The sequence below is a fragment of the Cibotium barometz genome, chromosome 27, assembly GCF_041138505.1.
Source record: "Cibotium barometz isolate CiBa-2024 chromosome 27, ASM4113850v1, whole genome shotgun sequence".
Taxonomy (NCBI): domain Eukaryota; kingdom Viridiplantae; phylum Streptophyta; class Polypodiopsida; order Cyatheales; family Cibotiaceae; genus Cibotium; species Cibotium barometz.
The window spans coordinates 37,444,657-37,470,678 of record NC_141072.1 but is presented as its reverse complement, the minus strand read 5'-3'; the positions used below and the strand labels follow the sequence as shown (position 1 = coordinate 37,470,678).

Below are 26,022 nucleotides of genomic sequence, written 5' to 3'. Positions count from 1 at the left end.
CTATAAAAGGCAAAGTTATCCCAGCTAGGAGTCGGGGTGGTGTGACTAAGCAATAATCTCAGCTTCTGTAGGTTGCCTCTTTGTAGTGATGTGATGGAATCGGAGGTTGGTTGCTTCTTTTTTTTTTGGAGTCTCACTACCTTCGCTCCAAGGGGTGGTGTTGGAATTATCAAAGTCTCAGTAGAGTGAAAGGGTTATTGAGTTTTTTGGTCTGAATACTCTAGGTGTGAACCACCTCTTAGTAAGGGTGAGTAGATAAGGCCTTGGTGCCTATAAATACTTTTACATGGTGTGATCATTCCTAATACAATCATTGTGTTCATGTGCAATCTCTCTCTCACTTGAGTTCTCTCTCTCTCTCTCTCTCTCTCTCTCTCTCTCTCTCTTCCATATCATGTGTATGCTTCCACATACCATATGCCGTTGTCTAGCATACTATGAGATCCGCGAGAGGTTTCATTGTTTATCTCGTGAGGGATTTGGTCCACTCTCTAGGATCATTGACTTCCAGGACTAGCGTTGCCTATAGGCCTCTTCCTGCTTGAGCTTCGACAACACAGGGACACCTTCTTGAGAGAGCTTCGGTCCCAGCCACCCCGCCCCCTCCCTTGCCAGCCAACCATCACTAGTTTCTTTCGGACACCTAGGAGGTGGAGGACACTGATATAGTGGATCTTGTGGACCGTCCACGAGCTGCTCCGGACCTACCTCACCCGAGAGGAGTTACCTCGGACTGAGCCTCCGCACTCCAGCGTGCCCGGCGCCCCCGGCCCCCCGGCCGCCGTCGGCCACGATCACCTCATCAGCTCCAGATCTAGGACATGCTCCACTGCCATCGAGCTACCTTTCCACGTGACATAGCTGAGGGAGACCTCTTGGCCATACTCATTAGCCCATGCTTGATATTTTGGAGAGTGGTATACCATCTACTCGGAGCTGATGCTGCTCTCATGTTTCGATGTTCTTAGTATTCCATGATGAGTTTCCATGGACAGTTTTGTATCACCCTAGTGAGATAGCTATGTTTATGTTTTCTTTTTGTTTTATTTTCCATTCCATGATGAGATATGCCATGGACATTATTGTATCACTTTGGTCTCATAGGCCCATTGGGTCTATAGTAGACGCTTAATATATCTTTCTTTCTCCACCTCTCCTTCCACTCTCCTTGTATCATCCTTAAGGTAATCTGCAGTTTGTTCTCCTGGATTTCGCTATGATTTCAGACTTGATTTGCTCTCGTCCATTCCTAGGTTTTTTAAAATAGAAGGTTACATGGTCATTACATTTTTTCATAAGTGACGTGCATGCTGGGAGTCTAAGCAGGTTTCTGGGTTTATTTCAGGAGGTCATTTGTGGTAAATGCAAAGTCTTGTGCACTAGCAGGGATCTTCGAAACAAACAGCCATCAGACATTGATCTTGAAAATGCAGACTATTTTTTTTCACATATATATAATGTGGATCTTGGACACTTTTCTCCAGTACAGAGAGTAGTTGATAAGCTTGGCTGTGATGGTGAGGTCTAGATATCCTGAACACTCCAAATTTATTATTGTAGAGGCTTAAAACATCTGGAAGCTCTGTTGGCTTCAAGTCCTTTGGTAACATATGTTTTGTTGATGCATTATAACATCAAAAACTGCTTATAAGCAATTAGTTTGTGAACAAATGGGCGCTTTCTTATGCTTTTTTTTTTGTGGTTGCAGTTGTATACAATAAACAGGAATGGGTTACAGAAAATGCCAAGACTGGGGAGAAGGCAGATGAACATCTCAAAACAATCCTGAAGAGTAAAAAAGATGTCACCGTGAAGCAAGAACCTCAATCAAAGGGCACCTCTCTGCAAGAATCAAAGAAGAGACCGAGAGATCCAGAATTGGCATCTGAAACACAAAAAAGGAAGTTGGGCCAACAGTCAGAGTTGAAAAAACGCCAGGTGAGTTCTGATGAAGCTCTAAAGAACAAGAAGTTAAAGGTTTCAGATGGTACATCTTCATTTTCAAAGGAAGTTCTAGCAAAGGCTGGTGGAACTTCTGCTGCAAAGTTGAAGGAGGTGGGACAGAGTAATAATCGATTCCAGAAAGCTTCACCTTTGGGTGATACAGTATTTAGCAAGATACTGACCTCAAAGGAAGAAAAAGGCTTGAATTTGGTTGATGCAGTACCAAACAAGACACAGACCTCAAACGTAGAAAAGTCGACTCCTCGAGAAGGTTCAACCAAACCTTCTGGACACTTAGGGCTGTCTTCTACCAAAACAGAAGGGGAAGAGGAACACAGCAAAATGGAGTTGTCAGAGTTTCAAACAGCGCATGCTACTTCACAAATTAAAACAAAAGATTTAGACTTGGAAAACCCTTTACTGCTTGGGGAGTCTTCACCAGTTGAGACAAGTTCACCCAAAGTTGATACAGACACTGATGTTTTGGGACAACATACTGTTACAGAGTCTCTAGATAATGACAGTAAATTAAGACTGCTGGATGAGAAGGTGGGTTTAAATGAAGCAGATCAGAATGAGGCAAAAGCAGGTCCCACAGACACTCAGATGCTGAAGGAAGATAGTACAAAGGATATGGACACTTCAAAGCCTGCAGAAGGCGCTTCAGGTTTAATGAAGGAAGAGGCAGAGAGGAGGCGGTTTGTGAGAGCCAGCGAAGATAATGAAAGTAGCACGCCACGCCAGAAAGAAAAAGATCAAGTGAAGGACAATTCAAAGTCTTTGCCAGGGCTTGGAAGCTCTCCTCCCAAGGGGACTCTGACGAAGGAAGTCAGGTCTGATGTTGCAAAAAAGCTAAAGAGCACTACAGGTTTGGATGTAGAGAAAAAGTTGATGCCAACAAGTGAGCTGGTCAAGGCAGTTGTAAGTCTGTTCGTCCTACCTCAATTGTAACAAGCTACTATAGCGGAAGAATTAATGATGAAATTAACGCAATTCACAGATTAACATAATTAATGACATGTTAACACAATTAATCACAGATCAATGCAGAGCTGATTGCCAAAACACAGTAGACAAGAGAGAGATGCCCTAATCTACTGTATATTCCATTATCCATGGATATGTACATTGAACTGCAGTATGGTAAATCCAAACCTAGATGATGGGGGCGCTTCCTTGCTGCTGTTGCTGCTGCTGCTGATGATGATGGCACTTGCTGATGGAAGTGCGCGGTATGTCAGGGAACCACAGGCTGCCCTCTGTTTCCAAGCTCACTACTCAATGAATGCTTGACATGACAATTACTCTCAGCCCTAGCTCTCTATCTATAGTGCCCTATGGGCTGGTTCGCTGCATTTTAGGGGCCAACTCTACTTTATTAAAACAAATAAATAATAATAAAAATTGTGTCCACACCTGGCTGCTCATTGGGCGCATAGACCTAATACAATGAAATGGATGAAAAGCCTCAAAATTGACCAAGACTCGGCCACAAACATGCCCTTGGTAAGGAAATGTTCATGTCACACCACTGGAGGGTGTGGATGTGACATCCCCTCCTGCCCAACTTGGAGCAGGGATGCACATGATGTTCCTGCGCTCCAATAGTGTCAGTCCAACTAAAATTGCAGGTGCAGTGGAATTTGCCCCTTTTCCTCTCGATGCTCTCCTTGCACGTTCGGCTCCACGGAAACCTTAGGACCTGCGGGTGCCTCTTTGCCTCTGGATGCTCTGTTGGCATGGTAGGCCTAATCTATTGTCTATTACTAACTTGAAAGAATATTTACAATGATTGTTGATGATGAGAACTTGATGACTTTCATGGTATGTTGGGTGTGGCCTTATCTTACTTGCCGACCACTAAATGACCCTCAGCCCTAGCCCTCAATTTCTAGTGTATTATGGGCTAGTTTGCTAGCCTTTAGGGTTGGTTTGCTGCCAACCCTAAATAATAATAATGTCCAAATAAAATACAAATGTCCACACTTGGCTGCACATGGCTGCTTGGACCAAATACAATAAAATGGCTGAAAAACCCCAAATTTGACCAAGACTCAGCTAAAACACACCCTCTAAAGTGGCTAAATGGTAAGGACATGCCCATGCCACACCGCTGGAAGGTGTGCACGTGATAAAAGGCTTCACGGAAACCTTGAATCGTCTTTCTTCTCAATGGATTGGGAGAGAAATGCTTGAACCTCAGATGTTGCCACCTCATCGATGAATGTAATTTTGAGCTCTGTTAGGGTTAGTAGGGAGGTTGCTATGGAGGCGTTAATGGATTCATGGTGTTGAGAGTAGTAAAGAGCAAATGAGAAAGAAAGAAAGAAAGAAAGATTTTATTAACGTCTTCCAAAAGACCGAACTCGGCCTATGAGACAAATCAGTGTACCTGTGTGGGGTATCCTCTGTCATCCCAACAAAATGAAAAAGTACTGAACTAAAAAGCTGAATCTGGGTGTGCAATAAGTGCAATGAGTGGGGGAGGGGATGGAGCTCTACTACTAGGAGAATGCAAAGCTATATGCATGGACCCTAGCTAGCTCCATCCTTTACCATACTGGGGGTATAAAATGATATACATCAATGAAGGGGGTGTCCACAGCTCCCTGAAGAACATGCCTGGGTCTGCTCTGAAGCAAGCTAGTCGCTCCGCACCCTCTCTGTGAAACTGAGCTTTGATCTCTGTCATCTCTCTCTGGTTTAGGCGTGGTGTCCGAAAGCCAGGTGTCCTCTGTCTCCTGCAGGCTTTGAGTGTCTCTGCTCTCTGGAGAGTAATTCCCTGCTGTGTAGGGGCTGGGAGTGGGGTGGATCTCTGAAAAAATGTAGTAATCTGTGTCTGTCGTCCCCCCTCTGGAGCTGTCTGAGCCTGTAATGATGTCTCTTTGTGACGCTGTATGTCTAGAATGAATCTCCCCAGTATGCGCTGGTCTACTGCCTCAAAGATCCGGCGTAGGGAATGTGGCTCTCTGAATAAAATGGGATATCTCTCTCTGATGGTTGTATATGCTTTGCATCTGCATACATAATGCTCCTCACTCTCCACCTCCTTTCTGCACAATCTGCATACCCTCTCCTCTCGGGGGATCCGTGTTGCTCTGCCAGTCTCGATCTCCAATCGATGTGATGAGACTCTAAGCTAACCAATAGCTACTCGGGAGCCGTGTGGTAAAAACCCCTCCATGTATCTAGGCCTCTCTATAAATCCATCATCAGTGATACTCATGAAGTGATCTCTGTAGTATAGCATCTTCGGTGGAAGAGGCTGTGTAGGCGATATCCATGTCTCTCGTGTATAGAGCTGCCATAGGTCCTGTCTCAATACTCTGTTCCTCTCACTATGAGAGAGACAGATATGTGGTGCATCCCTGTCATACTGGAATGGTGGCAGATGATCCATATCTAGGCCATGCTGTGAGAACCAATGTGTGACCTGTGCATACCATGATCCTCTGTCTCCTACCTCGCCAGCTGTCTAGATGCCTCAAAAGCTCTATATGACAATCTGTCCTGTGGCATCTCTCTGAATCTGTCTAGTAGGCATATAGTCTGGAATATGGCCTCTACCATCATAGGAGGCGCAACAAACTCTGCTCGGATAATGTCATGAGGTACTGACGGTTTGCTGCGTATCATGCGTGCCATCATGAGGGCCTGTGGTCTCTCTATCTTTGCCCACCAATGGGTAGCAAGGCCTGGCGCCCATACCGCTGCTCCATACATCAGTGCCGGTGTCACTAATGTGTCAAATAGCCACCCCTTTGTCCTGGGCTCCTGAAAATGCGCCTGGTGGCACTGTCTCTTTAGCATAGCCAATGGTGCATATACCCGTGTCAATCTAGCCAATGGTTGTTGAACCCATGGTGAAGCGCGTGGCTGCTGCAGAGAAGGTAAGTGAATTGTGGCTTCATATTAGTGGCAAAGCTTGGCCCAAAGCAATAAAATGCATGTGCCTACATGAGCCTATGATTACATTGACCTTGGGAGCCTTTACTTAGAGCTAAGTTTTTCAAAACATGTGCCTTTTGATTTACATGGTGTTGGATGCTATTTGGATGTTTTTTTGATGTGATTTGGTGTATCGGAGCTACTTTGGGGATTGAAGGAAAGCATGAGTACATGCTAATTGTAATTGATAATATGAAAATAGCATGAGTCATGCAAAACACAGTGTGAATGCTCCTACCTTCTCTTTTGAAGTTGCATCCACATACACCTCACTTGTACTCTCACTTTAATTTCCTAGCATCTACTATGCTTGTGAGGGTACCTTGGGCATTGGAGGAGAGGCCCAGGGGGAGCATGGCATGAACTCTCCTTGTTGTGAGTGCTTTTGGAAAAGTAGCAAGGAGGGGGATTAGGTACATTGGATGTGAAGAATTGGCCCCAACTTGTGTCTACATTCCGACTAAGTACGAGGGTGGGAAGGCTTGGCCGGGATATCGGCAAGCATAAAGCGCTCCTTCGACACACAACTTGACTACATTGCAAGCATGCCGAGGCTATGGAAGCCAAATGATACTTGATTGTTCAAGATCTCTCAAGGGAACTGAGAAGCCTTGAAAGGGCATCTTAAGGCAAATCTAACATGCCATCAAGTGGTTGATTTGGACATCGTTTCTGGGTGCAAAGGTACCCCTAGGTACACGTATGATGTCACCACCTCCACCTGGCGTCCTGTGAGAGTGAATGTCAGCTGACTCCTGCCCTGTCTCGATGTATGAAAGACCATAACCTTGGTTTTCCCAAGGTTTACAGTAAGACCCCTCTGTGTGCAGAAATGATCGAGTGCATGTAGATGCTGTTGTAGACCTCCTGGAGACTCAGACACTAATACAATATCATCAGCATAAAGCATAATATGTACTGAGGTACTTGCTGGAGCAACTCCATCTCCGCCTCCCCGTGTAATGAAGTCAGCCACCTCATCAATGTATAACCCAAATAGCGTGGGGGAAAGTGGGCATCCTTGCTTCACACCAATGGTGCTAGCAATAGTCTCGGACATACCTCGTGGGCATCTGACTCGCTCAAAAACCTGCTCATATAATGCATAGATGCCCCATGTCATATCTGCTGGTATGCCAAGAGACTGCAGGCGCTGAAAGAGCCTCTCTCGTGGTACTGTGTCAAATGCCTTGCGGAAATCCACAAAGCAACAATAGAGCTTTCTCTTCCTCACTCTGGCCTGATCAATCATACATCTCAAAGTGAATACATGGTCAGTGGTAGAGAAAGCTCTCTTGAAGCCTGCCTGCCTTGATGAGCGTAAACCTGCTCGCTCAGCATATAAGCTAAGCTCTTGCTCCAACACTGCACCATAGAGTTTGGCCAACATGTGGCCAACACCGTCCTGTAGTTGCTCGGATCGAGCATATCCCCTGTTTTGTGGATCGACACAATGGTGTGCATCGTCCACTCCGCAGGCAAACTCTCTGCTAGTGCCCTGCTAAACAGGTGTGCAAGAGGAGCCAAAGAATCTACTGCATATATGAGATGCTCACCCTGTAGGCCCATATGGTCGGCGGCCCGTCCATGCTGTAGGCGGCGGATAGCTTCCTTTATCATCGAGTGGGTAAAGAAGCTAGCTGTGGTAGGTCGAGGGTCCTGTGGCTGAGGTATAGGTGGCTGCTCTGGGGCGTGGTATAGGCCCTCTGCATATGTGTGCCATGTCTGTGGGTCTGCAATGGGTGTCGGTGTCCGGGGCTCTCTGAAGTGCCGCCATGAGATAGGGCTATCTCTACTCATGAAGAAATGGAAGATCTCTAGCTCTTGTATCTCTGCGAAGGCTCGCCTTTTGCGGCGAGTAAGTCTCCTCATCTCTCTCCTCGACTCCTGCTCTATGATGGCTCCGAAGGCTCTCTGTATGCGAAGCCGTGAGTATAGGGCTCTGCACTTGTCATCATACCATCTGTTCTATTCTAGGGCATAGTCCCAGATCTCGCAGGCTCTCCTGAGTGGACACGATGTGGGAAGCTCTGTAATGCAGCCGTGTGTAGGAGTGATGCCAGCTGGGCTGTAATGGTATCCATAGGTGCCAGGGGATCCATGAGTAGGAGCCCATCCTCTACTCTGCCAGTGTATATGTTTGCCATGTCATGTGTGAAGTAGATGGTAGTGTGTGGCGTGGGTATGTGGGGGACTGGTGATACTGGTGATCCTGCTAGTGAAAATGCCAAGTATATATGATCTGCCCCAATAAGACGAGGTGGGATGGAGAATGAGGTGACAAGCTGTGATGCCTAATGTAGTCTACCACCGTGCCTCCGGTCCGTGTATGACCCCCATGTGGGGAGCATGTCAGCCCTCCTGATCCCGGCCACTGTAGCATCCCGTTATAAATAACGAGACGATGCCTGGCTGCCAACTCTAGTAAGTGGTCCCCATAATGTCCTCTGTCTGGTCCAGTGTCCTCTGATGCCCGACTAGCCCCTATCTCCTCTGGATCCACAGGGTGGAGGATCTGCATGTCATCATAGTTATACACCTCACACTGTCTGCTCTGTGTGTGGGCATTGTAGTCACCCGTAGGAAATACCTCCCCTAGTGTAGAATAATGCATAATCTCCTCTGACAGACCGTGTATGGCGAGGCTCCTGTCTCCTCCTCCTGTGGCATGTCCTCTGTAATGACATGGGAGGATCTTGATGGAGGAAAGTAACATAGGGCTATGTATATAACCCTTTCCTGTGAGAGCTGTAAGCTGATCCACATGTATCTGGCCTCTGGATCCTGTGCTACCAGTCTCAGTCTCCCCTGTAGCTCCCGTCTGAATAGAACTGCTACTCCCCCCGACCCTCTCGAGGTACCCTGGCGTGTGGTTCTCCTGTATGCTGACTCCCACTGGAATTCCTCTACTCGAGGTAGCCCTCTCTCTGGGCTTTGATGTGTCTCTGTCAGAAGTATGATGGCTCTCCCCACCATAACATGCTCGAGTCGTCCAGGCTGCACCCATAGTGAACCATTACAGTTCCATATTGCCATGTGTATCTCTGTCAGTGGCCTGGTTTGTGTCCCATAGGCCCCAAACCGCTAATCCATGGGCCGGCCATCAATGATTACCCGACCATCTCAATAGAAGGCCTTCTTGCCTTCTCTCCTCGCGTGTAAGACTCGTGGCATGCAAGCTGTCCTATGCTCTAGCTGCATCATCCAAGAAAATGCCTCTAAGCCTCGTAGTATGACCCTCTTCCTCATGAAGGTGACCCTCTCCGTCTCTCCTGCAAACTGTAGGATGAGGGCTCGCTTGCGTGTTGAGTCTTTCCTTACTCTCCATGCTTTGGTGAAGGGGAGGGGGTCCTCTTCCCTGTAGCCTAGCTTCATGCATAGAAGCTGTCCATCTTTCTCGGGAGTGGAGTTGGGTGTCTCGGCTATACCTGTGACTCGAATGTTGAGGCGGCGGGCATGCCTCATCTTCTCCTCCTCAATGGTGGTGTGAATGATTTGATGTTCTTCCCTTTGAGTCTCCTCCCTCACTTCTTTACGGATGTCTTTCTTCACCACCTCAACCCATCCTGACTGCTTGGCTTCGAGTTTTCCCTCCATGTCCTTTGTGATCTCCTTGGAGATCTCTTCTTTGATGGCCGTGAGAGTGTTGTCATTGATCTCCCCTTCTTCCTTCTCGGTGTTCTTGACGGCTACCAGTTCCACTTTCAATGCACTCACCTCGTCCTTGAGTGCTGTGTTCTCTTGTTCAAGGTCCGTGACCCGTGCTTCGAGGGCCATGATGTGCTGGTGTAGTTTGTTCTCCACCTCATTGAGGTTGGAATCGGATGTCTTCTTGTTCTCCTTGATTAGTGCCTTCATTGCCGTCTCGAGGGCCTCGAGTTTCTCTTGGAGACTTAGGGCCATTCCTCGAGTTTACTCTCCAGCCCTTCCCACAGGCAGGGAGGAGAGAGAGAGTTATGTTGCTGCCTTGGGGGCGTGAGGAGGGGTGGGTGGCAAAACGGAGGCACTGGGCCTACCGGACAGGCAGACGGGCCAGCATAGCGCCAGCAGGGCAGCGAGGCGGAAGGGCTAGTGGGCGGTAGTAGCGAACAGCGGGCGGCGAACAGAGAGACGGAAAGAGAGAGATGGCGGGGTGTGCTGGGCTCAACAAGCGAGGTGAAACAGGGGGTGATGGGCAGCGGGCGCACAGAGAGAGAGAGAGAGAGAGAGAGAGAGAGAGAGAGAGAGAGAGAGAGAGAGTCATGGCCCTGTGAAAATGGAACAGTACAAGTGTGGGCATGGTGGTTGCAGAGTCAGAATATTTTATGATTCACATGGGGGGTGTCCGGACAGAGTTTAAGATGTGGACATCCCTAGGTGTGAAGAGAGAGAGAGAGAGAGAGAGAGAGAGAGTGTCATGGCCCTGTGAAAATGGAACAGTACAAGTGTGGGCATGGTGGTTGCAGAGTCAGAATATTTTATGATTCACATGGGGGGTGTCCGGACAGAGTTTAAGATATGGACATCCCTAGGTGTGAAGGGGGGAACTAGAAACATTAAACTTTAATGTTTATTAAAGTTTGCCCCTAGGCCTTAGTGGCCCTAGGGAACTTTTATAGTTTGGGGCCCTAGGGATTATTTTGGGGAGGAGGGCCACTCCACTTTTGGAGTGTTTCTCTCTCCTCTCTCTCTCTCTTCCCTTTTGGGAGTCGTGGAGCAAAAGGGACACACAAGCGTGGAAAAGCACAGGGAAGAAGGAGGCGGCTGCTGTATCTGTGCTGTAGCTGCTGTTTTTCTGTGAGCTGTGTGTTGAAGGCCGTACAACAGCCGTACAACCCTGTACGACTGCAGGTTCTGCTGTGGACAAAGAGGCGCAGAGCTGTGGGACAGACAGGTGGCTGCGACTGTTGAATCCAGGCTGTACAGTGCTGTACGACTGCAAGTACAGCTCTGTACTTTCTGCAGGTACACTGTACGGCCAGTTCTGGGGCAAGTACAAGAGCTGGGCAACACTGTTGCAGACAGCGCAGGCGACCAGTAGCAAAATTCAGCAGGCGGCTACTTCTGGTTCTCTGCAGAAACAGCCCGTACCATCAAGTACAAGCAAGTACGTTAAGTACAAGCCAGTACAGTCAAGAACAAGCAAGTACAGTGCTGTTTTTCAGATCTGTACTTTCAAAGACAGCATAGAGGTGAACACAAGGAGGAAGGTACAGGCAAGTACGTGCACATATGTGAAGCAGGCTTGTTGATACAAGTGCCTGCAAGTACAGTTTGGTACCGTTGCTTCCTCCAGTGCTGTTTCACGAGCTGAATTTGGTAAGCTCCGTTTCTGTTCATCTATCTCTCTCTCTACTGCTTGATGTCTGTTGCAGATATGAGTTATCTGGCCCCTTGTGAGAGGAGGGGTATGGCAGATTGACAAGGGTTGAGACAAAGTTTGGACAGCACATGTATGTATGAGCTGAGATGATGTATCATGCACTTGAGTTATGTCAGATGTATGCTCATGGCTGCCCTGCTTAGTGGTCTTGGCTGATCAGAGGGAGGCACAGTGTGTTATTGTGGAACACAGATCTGTGTGCATAGATCCTCTGTGCTAAGAGGTATTGTGGGACGTCAGATTGGACATACAGGTGTAAACTCTTGGCTGATTTTTGTTGTACTCAGCCATTCATATTATTTTAATTGGATAAAGAAATACCGCAAGGGGCGCCAAGCTTTGGGGCCAACAGGTGTCGCTTTGTTTTCAGATTTGGGCACTCTAGCGCCAATCTGTTTTGTTTTCACATCTAGACTACAAGTGGACGGGTGACTGCTAGTCTACCGCACTCTGGTTTCTATGAGAGAGAGAGAGAGAGAGAGAGAGAGAGAGAGAGTGGCGGGAGGGGGCTACGAGGAGAGAGAGATGGCCGAGGAGAGAGAAGCGAAGAGCTTGGAGAAGTGAAGCGAAGCGAGAGAAGCGGGCGAACAGAGAGAAGCGAAGAGAGAGAAGTGGGCGAACAGAGAGAAGTGAGCGGGGCAGTAGACGGGAGAGGGAGGCGACATAGGTTCGAAGAGAGAGAGGGAGGCGACACAGGTTCGAAGAGAGAGAGGGAGGCGACACAGGTTCAAAGAGAGAGAGAGGGCAGCAGGCGGGGCAGCGAGGTGACACAGGTTCGAAGAGAGAGAGAGGTGACAAACTGAGGAGCTCAGTTATTGCATGACCCAATAGTACTTTGATTGATGATTATTCTTCAAAGAGTTCAATGCTTTTTATAGGCTTTTGGAGTGACACACCACACATTGGGGCAATGATACATGGCAAGTATCCATGACATCGATGCTTATCACATACACATAAGTGGCTACAAGAGGTGGCCGCCCAAGTCTCTTTCAGTGAGAAAGACTATGGCTGGGCCTTCTAGATATTTTTATGTTGTGTGAGTTTTGTTGGGTTCTCTACTCGGGATACCCCCTAAAATGGGATGTAATAATCCTGTGTGTCTTTCATGTGTGTGTTAAAAGGACCTTAATGTTATAAAAGGCTTCATGTTATCTTTTATCCCTGATAGGAGCCAAGGAAGGGGTTGGGGGGGGGGGTGTGTGTGCGACAGAGTGTTGGCCTCCCTACACTCAGTCTTACCCGGATTGGAGAGACACTTTGACTATGGCACGGGAGGTGCAAATGGTGAGTCTAGCTCTTAGGCAGTGTGGATGAGGTAGGTGGTAGCATCTTTTCTTGCGTAAAGGTCTCACCATCTTGGCTCCAAAGGGGAGATTGTTGGGTATTCAGAGTCTTTGTTTGTGTACCCGCCTGTGTCCGTGTGTGAATAGTCCTTATATGTGTGTAAATTCTCACTTACGTGAGTATGTGTGTAAGTGAGGATGAGGTAAGTGGTAGCATCTTTTCTTGCGTAAAGGTCACGCCATCTTGGCTCCAAAGGGGAGATTGTTGGGTATTCAGAGTCTTTGTTTGTGTACCCGCTCGTGTCCGTGTGTGAACCGTCCTTGAAACAGTCGGTTTCTCTATGTCCCAGCCGATTGCAGTATTTGCACCTCAGCTTCTTATTATTTACCTTCCAATTTTGAACCCCTGCAAAACCTTATCGTACTCAAGGTTGCTGGTGGATGGATCTGTTTCTTTAATCCTGCTATCTTTTTTGATCAGCAAAGTCACCATGTCTTTAATTGTTGTTGAGGCTAAACGCAGGACTTAAAGTGACTGTTGAAACAGAGTAACTTCCTGCATACTCTTTGTGAGGATTGCTATTTTGTCTTCATCATCCGGCTCACACTTTAGACTAGTGAGCTATCGGACTAGTGAGTAAAACTTGGCAAGGTGGTCACTTAATTCTTCATTATCATTCATCTTGAGATCATAGAATTTAAGAATACTTTTGAGTTGGTAATTTTATTGCCAAAAAGATCTTCTAGCTTTTTCCAGATCTCCTTTGCTGTGGACTTGAAATCAACATGATGTACCAATGAGTCTGCAAGCCCGAGACCCATAATTGCGATGGCTCTTTGGTTGTGTTGCTTCCACAATGTCAATTCCATGTTCGATGTTGTGGGAGCTGCTTCATTGCAAGAAACGACCTCCCATACTCCTCGCATAAGGAGCAATTGCATCTTTGTTTGTCAGGTGGGGAATCCACTTCCTTAGAATCTCTCAACAAGTGTTGGTAGTGCTGTGGTGGTGCAAGCTTTTTCAGAGGATGTGCTACAAGACAAAGGTGGAGAGCAAAAGGGCTTAGTAGGTGCAGAGTAGAAGGTGTGAAGAGCTCAGTTATTGCATGACTCAATAGTACTTTGATTGATGAGTATGCTTCAAAGAGTACAATGCTTTTTATAGGCTTTTGGAGCCGAGCCTTTTGACACCACACACACCGGGTCAATGACACATGGCAAGTGCCCATATAATCAACGCTTATCACATACATAAGTGGCTACAAGAGGTGGTTCACACGCACTTACACACATACTCACATAAGTGACACACATAAGGGCTGTTCACACACGGACACAAGCGAGCACACAAACAGAGACTCCGAATACCCAACATTGATGACCTTAGAGACGGGTTCATGAACTGGGGGTGGCTGTGCACAATTGGACATTTGTGCTCGTTGGTCAATTTGAGAATGTTGCCCTTGGTCTTCAACTGCGGCACTCTTGTCATCTTCCTTTGGCTTCACCGCCACTACTTCCACTTTTGTACTTGATCTCATATATGTGGCCATCATGGTTAGAACTCCTTGCTTTGTTCTTCAAACGTCTGCATTTGTCTGGTGCGTCTTTGTCATCACTATTGCTTTAATGGTATTGATGATTATTTTTTCCCAGCGAGGATCCGTGATGTGCTGGAAACTCTATGTTGGACCTAGGCGTAGACTTTGACTTGACTTGAACTGGCTGAAAATGCACCTGTACCTGTTGATGGGACTGACCGACTTGCAACATGGGCAAAAAGACATGCAAACTGGCTGGCCTGAATAGAATAACGCATATATACCTGCAAATGCATTGCTGGACTGCAAACTCACATGCAAAAACTTAAAAACGCTGACACCTACGGTGTTCTAACTCCGTAGGTGACCTGTAAAACTGGTTGCGATAGCAAAAATGCAAACCCTAATTGCAAAATCCTAGCTGTCTAGGACCTTCCCCTGCATGTCATGACGGGGTTAGTTGCAGGTGCATGTGGAAGACTTAATGATGAGATTAACACGATTAATCATCGATTAACGCAAAGCTGATTGTCGAAACCCAATAGACAAGAGAGAGTAGACAAGAGAGAGAGATGCCCTAATCTATGGAATATGCACAATGAACTACAATATAGTAAACACAAACCATGATGATGGGGATGCGTCCTTGCTGCTGATGATGATGATGATGGCACTTCTTGAAGTAAGCTCATAGTAAGTAAGGGAATCATAGGTTGTCCTCCTCTGTCTCCAAGTTCACTACTCAATGAATGCTTGACTTGACAATGATTCTCAGCCCTAGCCCTCTATTTATAGTGTCATATGGGCTTTTTGGCTGGCTTTGAGGTTGGTTGGCTGTGAACCCTACTTTATTAAAACAAATAAATAATAAGAAGAATTGTGTCCACACTTGGCTGCTCATTGGGTTCTTAGACCAAATACAATGAAATGAAAAGGCCCTTTCTATAATGAAGTAGATTTCGTTGCACATGCACATGGGGAATGGGGCCTAGGCACTTCGGCTTAGGGTCATTTACATGTGTACTTTTGGGGAGCCTTGGGCTATATTAGGTATAGGGCTCATGGGCATTGTACATAGCCACTTGTATGTCTTTTCTTTGGGCACGACCACCCTTTTATTTTGAGGACGAAATCATTGTAGGAGGGGATGGTTTGTAATGAAGTAGATTTCGTTGCACATGCACATGGGGAATGGGGCCTAGGCACTTGGGCTTAGGGTCATTTATATGTGTACTTTTGGGGGTCCTTGGGCTCATGGGCATTGTACCCTTTTGATCATATTCATTTTCATGAGTACATCTTTGGAGCTCTAAGCTTCAATGGTGGACTTCTCTCTCTTGAGATGTTAGGATAGTGACCCACACCCATGTTGTCACTCCATGCCTTGAGTGGCCAACCCTAGTTTCTTGCACCCTCTAAAGTGGCTAAATGGTAAGGACATGTCCACGTTCAACCACTAGAGGGTGTGCATGTTACATCAATTGATATTCGACATTTAGTATTGCTTTGAGTATTGTATCTTTTATTACATGTGGTTGCTTTTTTAATGAATCTATTTGATTATGATGGATCACCACAAGTGGCATTGATGACTTTCATATGCATCTATTGTTAGGAGTGCATATCTATATTCATAGAAGAGTTGGCAGGTCTAGTGTGATGTTTGTCATCTGATATCCGGAATGGCATCTTATGGGGAAGTTGAATGTTTGCAGGAGAAGAGAAATATTTTCAAGGAGCTGGTACGTGTGACAAAATTAGAGTTAATGTTTCGCTTGCAACCATGCTTGCATGTTGTCTTGATTATGACTTCTTTTTTGCAGCCTTGGGAGGAGAATTTGCAGCAAGGAATTCCCTATGGAAAAGTTCTTTTACTGCAAAACTTTGATCCCCTGGTGACTTCTGCAGATGTTCGGGTAAGTGGAATGAATTTCATGAATTTACATGGGTGTGTTTCGAGGGAGATGTCTGCCTCAAAGTTCAGTGGAAGGTCAGAAACATAATAGCACACTATTTGTGCCAAATTTGTCCCGTACAGTTGTCCTCATTTGTATCGAGCTGCATGGCTTCTTGATAAGGATGAGACTCGTTGGTGAACTTGCTCTCATGAAACTATATGATCTGCTGCACATGTATGAAATCACTTCAAATCTCTGGTCCTTTCCTTCCCCGAGGGAAGCTGCCTACTTGTGTCTAGGTGCTCGAAACCCACATGGTAGGTAGCAAGGTTTGTCACATTCTCTGCCATGAGAATTGCGACTGTCCTCATCTTTCTCTAGTTGCATGGCTTTATGGATAAGGATGAGACTTTGTCAATGAACTGGCTGTCATCAAACCACATGGTGTGCTGCACAGGATGCTCCTTGTTGAGAATGTATTGCGTTAGGGCTAGGCCACTACTTAGGGTGAGGGTTAGGGTTTAGGAAGAGTCAGCACGCGTTGTGAGCCCTAAATTGCAAAGTTAGCCAATTAGATAGGTGACTTAGTTGGCCTTCTTTCTCTATAAATAGAATGCTTCTCCTCCCATTCTAGACATCTCCTACAAGTCTTTTAGAGCATTGAGCCAAAGGAGAAAAGATCAAGTCACGAAGAGTAGGAGATTCAGCCCAAATAGGAGCAAGTCATTCCATGGCTTCCTATTGTTGCATATTTCAGCAATTGTGAGAGGTTGACTACATGCGAGTTTCTTGCTTCTCTCATACTTGGGTCACTATGCAGTTTATTTTTCAGCAGATTTAGCATTATGGTTTGTAAATATTTTATCTTTTTTGAGTTTAGTATTATATAGTAGGTTAGATTGAGGACTTCAACATGCTTGAGGACCCGGCCGATAGGGTGGGAGGCAGTCATGTTACAGTGCATGGCACGGAGCTTGCAGCTTGGGAGCAATTTTGCATGTCACTGAGGATCACTGATGCATGGCAGCATGGGGCCTTCTCCCGCTCTTAGGACAGTCTTAGTTTCTCTCGGTCGGATCGCCGGCAGGGAGGGACTAATCTATCACGGATTGATCGCTTTTATGTGGGCGACTGGTTAGGGGAGCGAGGGGGCACCGTTGGCATTCTCGCTGGCACCTCATTTTCAGACCATGCGCCAGTTATTTTGATACTTGAGGAGAGGACACGGGAGACCAGCTTGCAGTTGAGGATCCCAGAGAGGATACTTACAGATCCTAGTCTCGCTGAGGACATTGAGAGGATCTGGCATGATAGTCAGTGCTCTGACCAGGATGCAGCAGGCCAGTGTGCCCAGGGACTCATCGAGCTTAGCTCTTTTCTGCACGCTATAGCTTTTACACGGCTGGGAGAGACTCGTGAGCGGGAGCATCGGCTGAGACGCAGCCTTGCTTCGCTTCAGCGCCTTCAGGAGCAGCAGCCTGCATGTGAGTGGGTGGCGTCCCAGCTGAGCCAGGCCAGGAGGTTAGAGAGGCAGAGGAGCAGAGACATGAGTTTTACTATTGTCGCCAGGCCTCTCAGTGGACGCAGCTTGGTGATAGAGTGACTGGGGAGTTTTTTGAGATTACTGGATCCCGCCATGCTCGAGCAGGAGTCCGTCAGCTTGGGAGGCCGGATGGATTGGTAGCTACTGAGCCCAGGGAGATCAGAGCCATTGCCATTGGGTTCTATAGAGACCTGCTTTCAGCGGAGCCAACCACTGAGGCTCGGGATGCTTGCAGACAGACTGTGTGGGCCCATGTGCAGAGGAGGGTCACAGATCGTATGCGTACAGTTTTGGGTGAGCCTCTTTCAGAGGTTGAGCTTGCTGAGGCCTTGAGGGTCCTTCCGCGCCATAGTTGCCAAGGGGAGGACGGATTGACGCCTGCCTTTTCTATGCGCTATTGGGACCTTTTGGGGCCAGGCCTCTGTAGGGGCTTTCAGTATGTTTTGGACACTGGGGTGATGCCACAGAGCTTTTCAGAGGGCTTGATCTTTCTTATTCCCAAGGGGGAGGGAGTATCAGATGATATTCGGCATTGGAGACCTATTACGATCCTCAATACTGTCTACAAGGTCTTAGCAAAGGCCTTGAGTTTGAGGATCCAGCACTTCCTGGGGGAGTTGATTCATGCTACCCAGACAGGATTCGTCAAGGAGCGTAGTATCCTTGACAACATTTTCACCTTTTGGGAGGCGACGGCCCGAGCTAGATTTCTGGGTGAGGACTTGGTCGTGATGCTTCTCGATTTTGAGAAGGCATACGATAGAGTCGATTGGGGCTTCTTAGAGGGCACTAGGCTTGGCCTGGGCTTTGAGCCAGGTTGGATTAGAGGGGTGGCGGCTCTGTATTCCACAGCTCGTAGCCAGGTGTTGATTGCAGGAGGACGGGGGCCGAGTTTTGAGCTGACCAGATCAGTCCGTCAGGGATGTCCTCTCGCCCCGTTTCTTTTTCTCTTCTTTGCTGAGGCTATGAGCATGTATTTGACGGCAGAGGAGGTTGGTTTGAGAGGACTCCAGCTCCCAGTCCGGGGGGAGGACCTGCTCGATGCTGAGTTTGCTGACGACACGGGCTTATTTTTGCATGGCCAGGAGGCCAATCTTCTTCGGGCAGAGCAATCGCTCCAGGTTTTTAGTGCAGCTTCGAGAGCATTGATCAATTGGCGCAAGACAGTGGCCTTTTGGATCAGTAGCGCTCCCACTCCGGCATGGAGCCCAGTCCCCGGTTTTAGATGGATTCCTCCTGGCACAGCAGTGCGATATTTGGGATGCCAGATTGGACTAGATTTGTCACCTGAGCATCAGATTGCCCCGCTTCTTCTGAGCATTCGGAAGAAGCTTTTGTATTGGAGTACAACTCGGCTATCCTTGGCTGGGAGGGTGGTGGTGGCAAATTAGGTGCTTTTAGCGACCATGTGGTACATTACGTCTTGCTGGATCTTCTCGAGCTCTTGCATCAGCCAGGAACAGAGGCTGATCAGGAACTTTATGGTCTGGGCAGGACGGTCAGCCAGCCCGAGCAAAGGTTGCTTGGGCAGTTATTACACTTCCGCTGGCCCAGGGAGGCTTGGGCATTATAGATCCAGTCGATCAGAGTAGAGCCTTTTTGGGGAAGCTTATTGTTCGGGGGCTGCTTCCAGGCGCTGAGCCTTGAAAAGAGCTTCTTTTGCAGCGGCTGCAGGCTCGGGCTCCCCCAACAGGGGGGCACTTGGGCACCAGAGATTCGATGGATCTTCATGGAGATGAGGAGGACAGGCCTCAGTAGAGGATGGGAGGACAGATTTGCCTTGAGCATCCTGAGAGCTTGGGAGCTGCTGAGACCGGGGCTCTCTCAGAAACCTCCTTCTTGTGTTGAGGAGCGGGCCAGACAGCCGCTCATCTGGAGCCCAGCGGTTCGCATAGAGGAGGGTCATATGCTGGGTTCTCGGCCTCCTCTAGCCTGGGGACCTTCGGCGGCAGGCCCAACACGTACTTTTGGAGACTGGCAGGCCTTCTGCAGTCTCCCAGAGGAGATCCAGGTGGAGAGGCTGAGTCACTTTAGAGGGGGGTTGATTATGAGGGATGACATTCAGGAGGCACTCACAGAGGAGTGGTTCACGCCTCTCGAGCTAGTGGCCCCACGGTGGATGGGAGCCTTTACACAGTTGGAGATCCTGATTGCTGTCAGAGCTTGCATTGAGGATGGCAGATGCCTCTACTATGAGATTCAGGATGAGAGCAGACTTCAGAGAGTGGAGGTGGAGTCGCCTTTGGTTGCAGAGTGCACCTTTCAGAGGATACGGGTAGTGGCCGCCGCTTCTTGGAAGTGGCATATTGACCTAGACCCTGCAGATGTGCTCCCGGATTGGCGCATATGGGCATATGCAGCGCGCCCCTTGGCCCGGCTCCAGTGGGACCCTGGTGAGTACGAGTGGCATGATCCTTATGCATCCCTTGAGGCCACAGAGACCACCTTTTTCCAGTATACTGTTCGGTTGGGGCGGCATATTTTGATGGCGAGGAGGATGGTCTCTCCAGCTGCAACGGGGCACTGGCGGCTACAGGGACTCTCACAGGAGTTCCTGGAGGATTTTTGGGCACGGCTCTGGGCTAGTCGACAGGCCCGTAGGATCTAGACTTTCCAGTGGCTGGTCGCCCACACGGGCTCAGCAGTTGGCACCTGGCTTGTCTACAGCGGTCTTCCGGTGGCCTGCGTCCGATGCGGCCACCCTACGGAGACACAAAGACATTGCCTATGGGACTGCCCTCAGGCACAGTAGATTTGGCTGCAGATGCTGCGTATTCTGCCCCCCCTCTCTCCAGAGGGTATGTATACGTGGGGTGCCGTTGCTTGGTCGACTTCGTCAGGGCTTGCTATGGGCTATGAGACGGAGCAGGACAGCCAGGCCATCAGATTCATTAGGGGCCAGCCTCGCCTTGTTCCTTCACTGGATTTCTCGTCCGCCAGCTGGACACAGGAGAGGGATCTACGATGGGAGCTCCTCAGTAGCCTCACCATCTGGTTCACCTGGAGGGCCCGGTGTTTCAGGGCCTTTGAGGGGAGATTGGAGCCACTAGCAGAGACTGTTCGGGGGATTTGGCAGGAGTTGATCCACACCCTGCGAGGACAGTATGACCGCATCCGGGGCGACTCGGATGAGGCGATCTTGCGGCGCCAGGCCTTTCACACCACCTGGCGCAGCGGCCCCTTCTATACCCTACACGCGGGGTCCCCCCATTGGCACTACAGGCCACCTGTTTGGCTTTCCCCCCCTCCTATTGTATGATATTGCCCCTCAGCTCTTTTCATGATACTTGTACTTTTCAGCACCTAGGGAGAGTCTCCCTGGCTGCCTTGCTTTGTTCTCTGCTCTGTTTTTCTTGTGAGCAGGAGAGGATCTTTTGTAGCCCTACGGGCGTTTTTATATAACTAATGAAAGGATCTTTTCTCGGGAAAAAAAAGTAGGTTAGATTGAGAGAATCGAATATTTATCCTTAATTTTCTTTGTCCTCTTCTTAGTCTCTCTATATGTTCATGTTTGTGTTTCAAAGTGCTATTTTGTTAGTGCAAACTGTGACAATTGATATCAGAGCATGTTTCTCCTTGTTACTTGACATTGGTAACAGTGCTAGTTTCTCCACTATCAGGCAGTGGTATCGGAGCAAGTCTTCTACAGCAAGGTTTAGGATGCTACACCAATGCCATGGAGCAGTTTTACTCTATGGACTCCATGCAGAATATGAATTCGCAGATGATGCAGACTATAATGAAGTTGCAGACGATGCTGAGAGCAGCCTCAGTTGCAAACAATGATGTCGTTTCTGGAAGATGATTGCAAGCACAACAATCAATGAAGACAAGAAGAAGATGCGAGACTTTGGCCGGAAGCTGAAGAAGACGGTCAACACACGTAGGAAGGAGTGATTTTTTTATAGATATACCTAAAATGGAGGAGATAACCAAGGATGTTTTTTCAGGAGGGGTTGCACTCCACAAGAGGGAGTTAGCTCAATGAATGAAGAGTTTGAAGGTGCAAAAGTTTTTTTTGGGAGTTCGGACCAGTGATTTAACAAAAGGAGTTGCGGCGCTTCTGAATTCTTAAGAAGCTGCATACATTCAGATCCTAGGTTTAGTGGCAGCAGCGGCAACAAGTGAATATCATCCTCGAGTTCATGACACTAGTGGAGGACGTGTTGTTATGTACCCGATGCTAACGGAAAGGTTAGTCAAACTAATTGGGGGGCTAGAGGGGCTAGGGACTAGGAAAAGCAGGCTGATTAGAAGGGCTCAGTCTTATAAGCTTATAAGTTAATAATCATATAAGTGGCCCCCAGATTAGGTTGACCAACCTTTCGGTTAGCATCAGGTACATAAGAGGTGGTTATTAACTTGGAGGTTTTAGTAATAATGGGAGGACAACCTTTATTGGTATCCTTAGAAAATAGGTCAATACCATCCATGATGATTAAGGAAGCTCTTCCAGGAGTTGAGTCCACACAAGAGCACCTAATGCAAAAAGACAACTTTTGGGATTTGTGAGAGTTCTACTAGCTAGAGACAAGTGTGTAGGTAACGTAGACCTTTGTCAAGATGTACGATTGACAAATATGTTGGACCAAGCTTTAGCATGTGAAGCAGGAGAGAGAATGAGAACATGATGCAATTCTAGCCATATAGTTTAAGATCTTAATGGAGACCCTCCAATTGGAAGGGATGCCACACTTGTCAGCTCCTACTCTTATGTGTCATGCTAGGCTATCAACTAGGGTTAGCAAAACAATTAGCCCATGTTTTGAGTCTTCTTGCAGCTCAAGGATTCTACGATGGCTACACAGAACTCTGGATCCCAAAATAGCCATCTCAGAAACCCAAGAGCACGAAGAAAACCAAGCCAACAAAAACAACACCAAGCCAAAGCGCACTCTATCCTCTCCAATCTTGATGATCACCCATTGAGCTCTCCCAATGACAATGGATCTGGACCCCCAGGATTGAGAGCACCAGGTCGCGGCCCCTGAGGATCCCGGTGCAGAGAGTGGCAGGCTGCCGGCCAGTTTGAGGCAGAACCACCATTGGACTTCCAAAGTAGAGTGGCGCGCTGGTATGGCAGGCCACAAGAGGATATGGTTTTGTCAGAGAACCGTTACAAGCACTTATCTCAGTAGCCCGACGGTGATCCCCCCCCTCCCGCCCCCCTTTTCCCCCTTCCCCCTTCTAGAGACCGTTGCCTCGCCGTGATCCCTCTCCAGACATCCAGATTCTCGCAATGCCCTTTGACACTTAAAAGTTCAAGTTACCGGTGGGATCTGGGTCTTAAGTAGGAGAAGGGGGCAGCCCTTTGGGCTACCCCAGAAAGAGGTTTATATCCCGTGCCTAAGAGAAGGGGTAGGCCTTAGGCCACCTAGGGGCCCAAGAAGCACATGGCCATTAGCCACCAGCCCAAGGATGAGGCTAGGCTTTGGTCAGCCTGGTCTTGGGGGCCTGGCAGCCTGTTGGCCAGCCCTTATGGGCTTGGCCAGCCAGCCATGGAGACTAGCCCTAAAGGCTGCATAGCCAGGAAGCCAAGGCACAGTGGCTGCCCAGCAGCCAGCCCACGCCATGCACACACTAGACAAGCAGCCAGGCTGCAAGGCGGCTAGCCCAGTAGAGGCGGCCAGCAGCAAGTGTGAAAAGGCGTATATTTAAAATGCATGGTTTTCCAGGTCGTGGAGATTATTCCAGCAGGCCGACCCTGCATGGACCCACCGACCAGCACATGAAATCCTATAAATAGCGTAGGCTAGGATCTCATTGGTCATCTTACGATTCACAAGGGGCTGCAGGATTCCAAGGGCCACGACAGCCAAAGGGAACTCTAAAACCAAGGTGAAGGTGAAAGGTCAAGAATAGAAGATTTACAGATTTGCATCATTCTAATTAAGCAAATACACCATTCATGGTGGGGGGCCTATGGAGGGCATTCGGAACCCAATATTGTGTCCAACTCCCTCGAATGCCCCATTATTGCTCGCATCGGAGGCGCCTACCTCGCCTCTACGACCTCTCCATTCTAGACAGCCCCATGGCGGAGATATTTGATCTGAGGAGAGGGCAGCACTTCAATTGATCAGCATACATGGATCTACTTGATATACATTTTCTAGTATTTTCTACTCAGTATCATCTAGGAGTCTTACTTACAGTTCTTATAACTGTAAGACAATCAGTTTATTGTACTTTTCAGTTTCATTTAGTTCTTCTCTTTGATGAGACACCAACTTCAGATGTACTCTCAGTTTTGGTCTCATAATAGGCCATTATGGCCTCTTAGAGACGTTAATATATCATTTCATTTCATCTCTCTCTCTCTCTCTCTCTCTCTCTCTCTCTCTCTGTGCGCCAGCCCCCCCTCCCTCCCCCTCTCTCTCTCTGCGCCTCCCCTCCTCCTGCCCGCGAGCCCCTCGCTCTCTCTGCTGCGCATACCCCTTTGCCCGCTACACCCCCCCTCTCTTTGCTGCACCTCCTGCCCTCTCTGCCCGCCAGCCCCTGCGCCCCCCCCTCCTCCTGCCCGCCCGCCAGCCCCTCGCCTCCTCTCCTCTCTCTCCCGCCTGTCCTCTCAGCCCCCCCCCCCGCCCCCTCTTCTCTACCTTCCGCCTGTCCTGTGAGCCCCCGCCTCCCCCCTCTGCTCGCTACCCCTCTGCCTATTTACCCCCCCCCCCCCCCCCCCCTTTTGGCTGCACCTCCTGCCCCCGCCTGCACACCTGACACCACCTGTGCATTCTCCTGCCCCCGCCTGCACACGCAGCCCCGCCATTGCCCTACTGCTGAATCTTTTCTTTACATGGCTTGACCCCCCTTGCTGCTGTTTCGCGCTGCGCGCAGGTGTCATGGATTAAATTCAAGTCCATTGGCTGTGGGAAGTACTGCAAAAAGTCATGGCCAAGACCGGAGTTAAAGAGGAGCTCGTGAAGGTGGAGGACAAGACTCCATGTAAGCTATTTCCATCACAGTGAGTGATCAGCCATTGTGTAGCAATTCAGTAATTTCTGGTTGATACGACTTTGTGCAATTGCATGTGTGATTGTTACATTTTTCAGGCGTGTATGCCCTCATCGTTTGAAAGCACGGTTTAAGACAAACTGTGGAGTGCGTGTGTGAGAGCATATCTTGATACAGAGTTCTACACCCACTATTGGGCAATGATGACGTTAGTGGGGATGTCGTAGTATCTAGTCCATCCTATGCATAATGGAGTTGATAGTTATATAGTCTTGTGGGTTGACTACCATGAGTATATAACATGCACGTTCCTAAAAGGTGAATTTGGGCATGTTCCTGGATTCATCTAGGTATATAATTCAGCCGTATTAGTGGACATGTAGATTTCACATTGTGAAGTTTTTGTTCGGGTTGCGACTAGTTGATATTGTGCTAATTCTTTCTATCTTTAGCCCTATCAAGTACTTATTTGCTGTACTAATTCTTTCTATTTGCTCTTCCCCTTGGTGCTAGGCTTAATTATGGCTGAGTTTGCCGTGCATCTCCGGAGGTTTGACAGAAACTCAGTACGAAGGCGTTTGTGTGAATATATGCTCATGTGTGTGTGTGTGTGTGTGTGTGTGGAGTGCGTGTGTAAGAGCATATCTTGATACAGAGTTCTACACCCACTATTGGGCACTGATGATGTTAGTGGGGATGTCGTAGTATCTAGTCCATACTATGCATAATGGAGTTGATAGTTATATAGTCTTGTGGGTTGACTACCATGAGTGTATAACATGCACGTTCCTAAAAGGTGAATTTGGGCATGTTCCTGGATTTCTAGGTATATATATATTTTTTATAAAAATGTACATTTCTTTCTCACCATAGTCTATGATCCATAGTAACAGGAAACGTCCGTTTCCTAGCCTGGAAAGGTCGTTTCCTGAGAATCGCCGTTTCCGTTTACGTTTCTCTGTTTCCTGATCTCCAATAAAATATCTCCCATTGATTTGTCTCATCTAGTGCTTGTTTTGCTCACTATTTATTTTAAATTATGATAGTGTACTCAAACTTTTCCCAAGTTTTTAATTTTCTCATTATTTTTATATTATGTATCATACATCCGTATCCACCATTTCCCAGCCGTTTCTGTTTCCTAGTTTTGAGCCGTTGCCATTTCCCAGAGGCCGTTGCCATTTCCATTTCATGCAACTATGCCATGATTATCATAACTCCTTGCTTGAATGTGTTGAGGCTTAAACCCTTTAGAAATCCATTTTCCTTGAGATGATAAGCTATGAGTTAAAGATCCTGTTTTTATATGAGCTGCTTTTAAAAAAAAAATGAATTTTGCCTTAAATTCGCTTTGGTTGAAGGGTTTCGTAATAAGGTCACCTTAAGCTAATAATGCAGCTGGTATAATTGTAGGACATGCTGAAAAGCATCTTTCAAGGTCTTTCAGATGCACGGGTCCTACCTCAAGAAACAATTTGTCCCTTTGGTAATAATTCTTTGTGTTTAGAGTTTTTCTTCCCTAAAGACTCGTCAAGTCCTTTCATTTTAT

The 26,022-nt window shown here is 47.8% G+C and overlaps 1 protein-coding gene across 4 annotated transcripts in view; it reads left to right on the top strand.

The window, feature by feature from the left end:
- LOC147623354 (protein ANTI-SILENCING 1-like) overlaps positions 1-26,022 on the top strand; it is an 80,734-nt gene that overhangs the window by 39,848 nt on the left and 14,864 nt on the right. For all 4 annotated transcript variants that reach the window (XR_015269373.1, XR_015269374.1, XM_086821499.1 and 1 more), the window contains exons 3-7: positions 1,346-1,517; positions 1,709-2,865; positions 15,797-15,823; positions 15,905-15,997; positions 25,887-25,959. Coding sequence is in view for 2 of the 4 variants with exons in the window: in XM_086821499.1 (XP_086677625.1) it covers positions 1,346-1,517; positions 1,709-2,865; positions 15,797-15,823; positions 15,905-15,997; positions 25,887-25,959 (1,522 nt within the window). In the remaining 2 variants the exon portion in view is untranslated. The remainder of the gene's footprint in view (positions 1-1,345; positions 1,518-1,708; positions 2,866-15,796; positions 15,824-15,904; positions 15,998-25,886; positions 25,960-26,022) is intronic.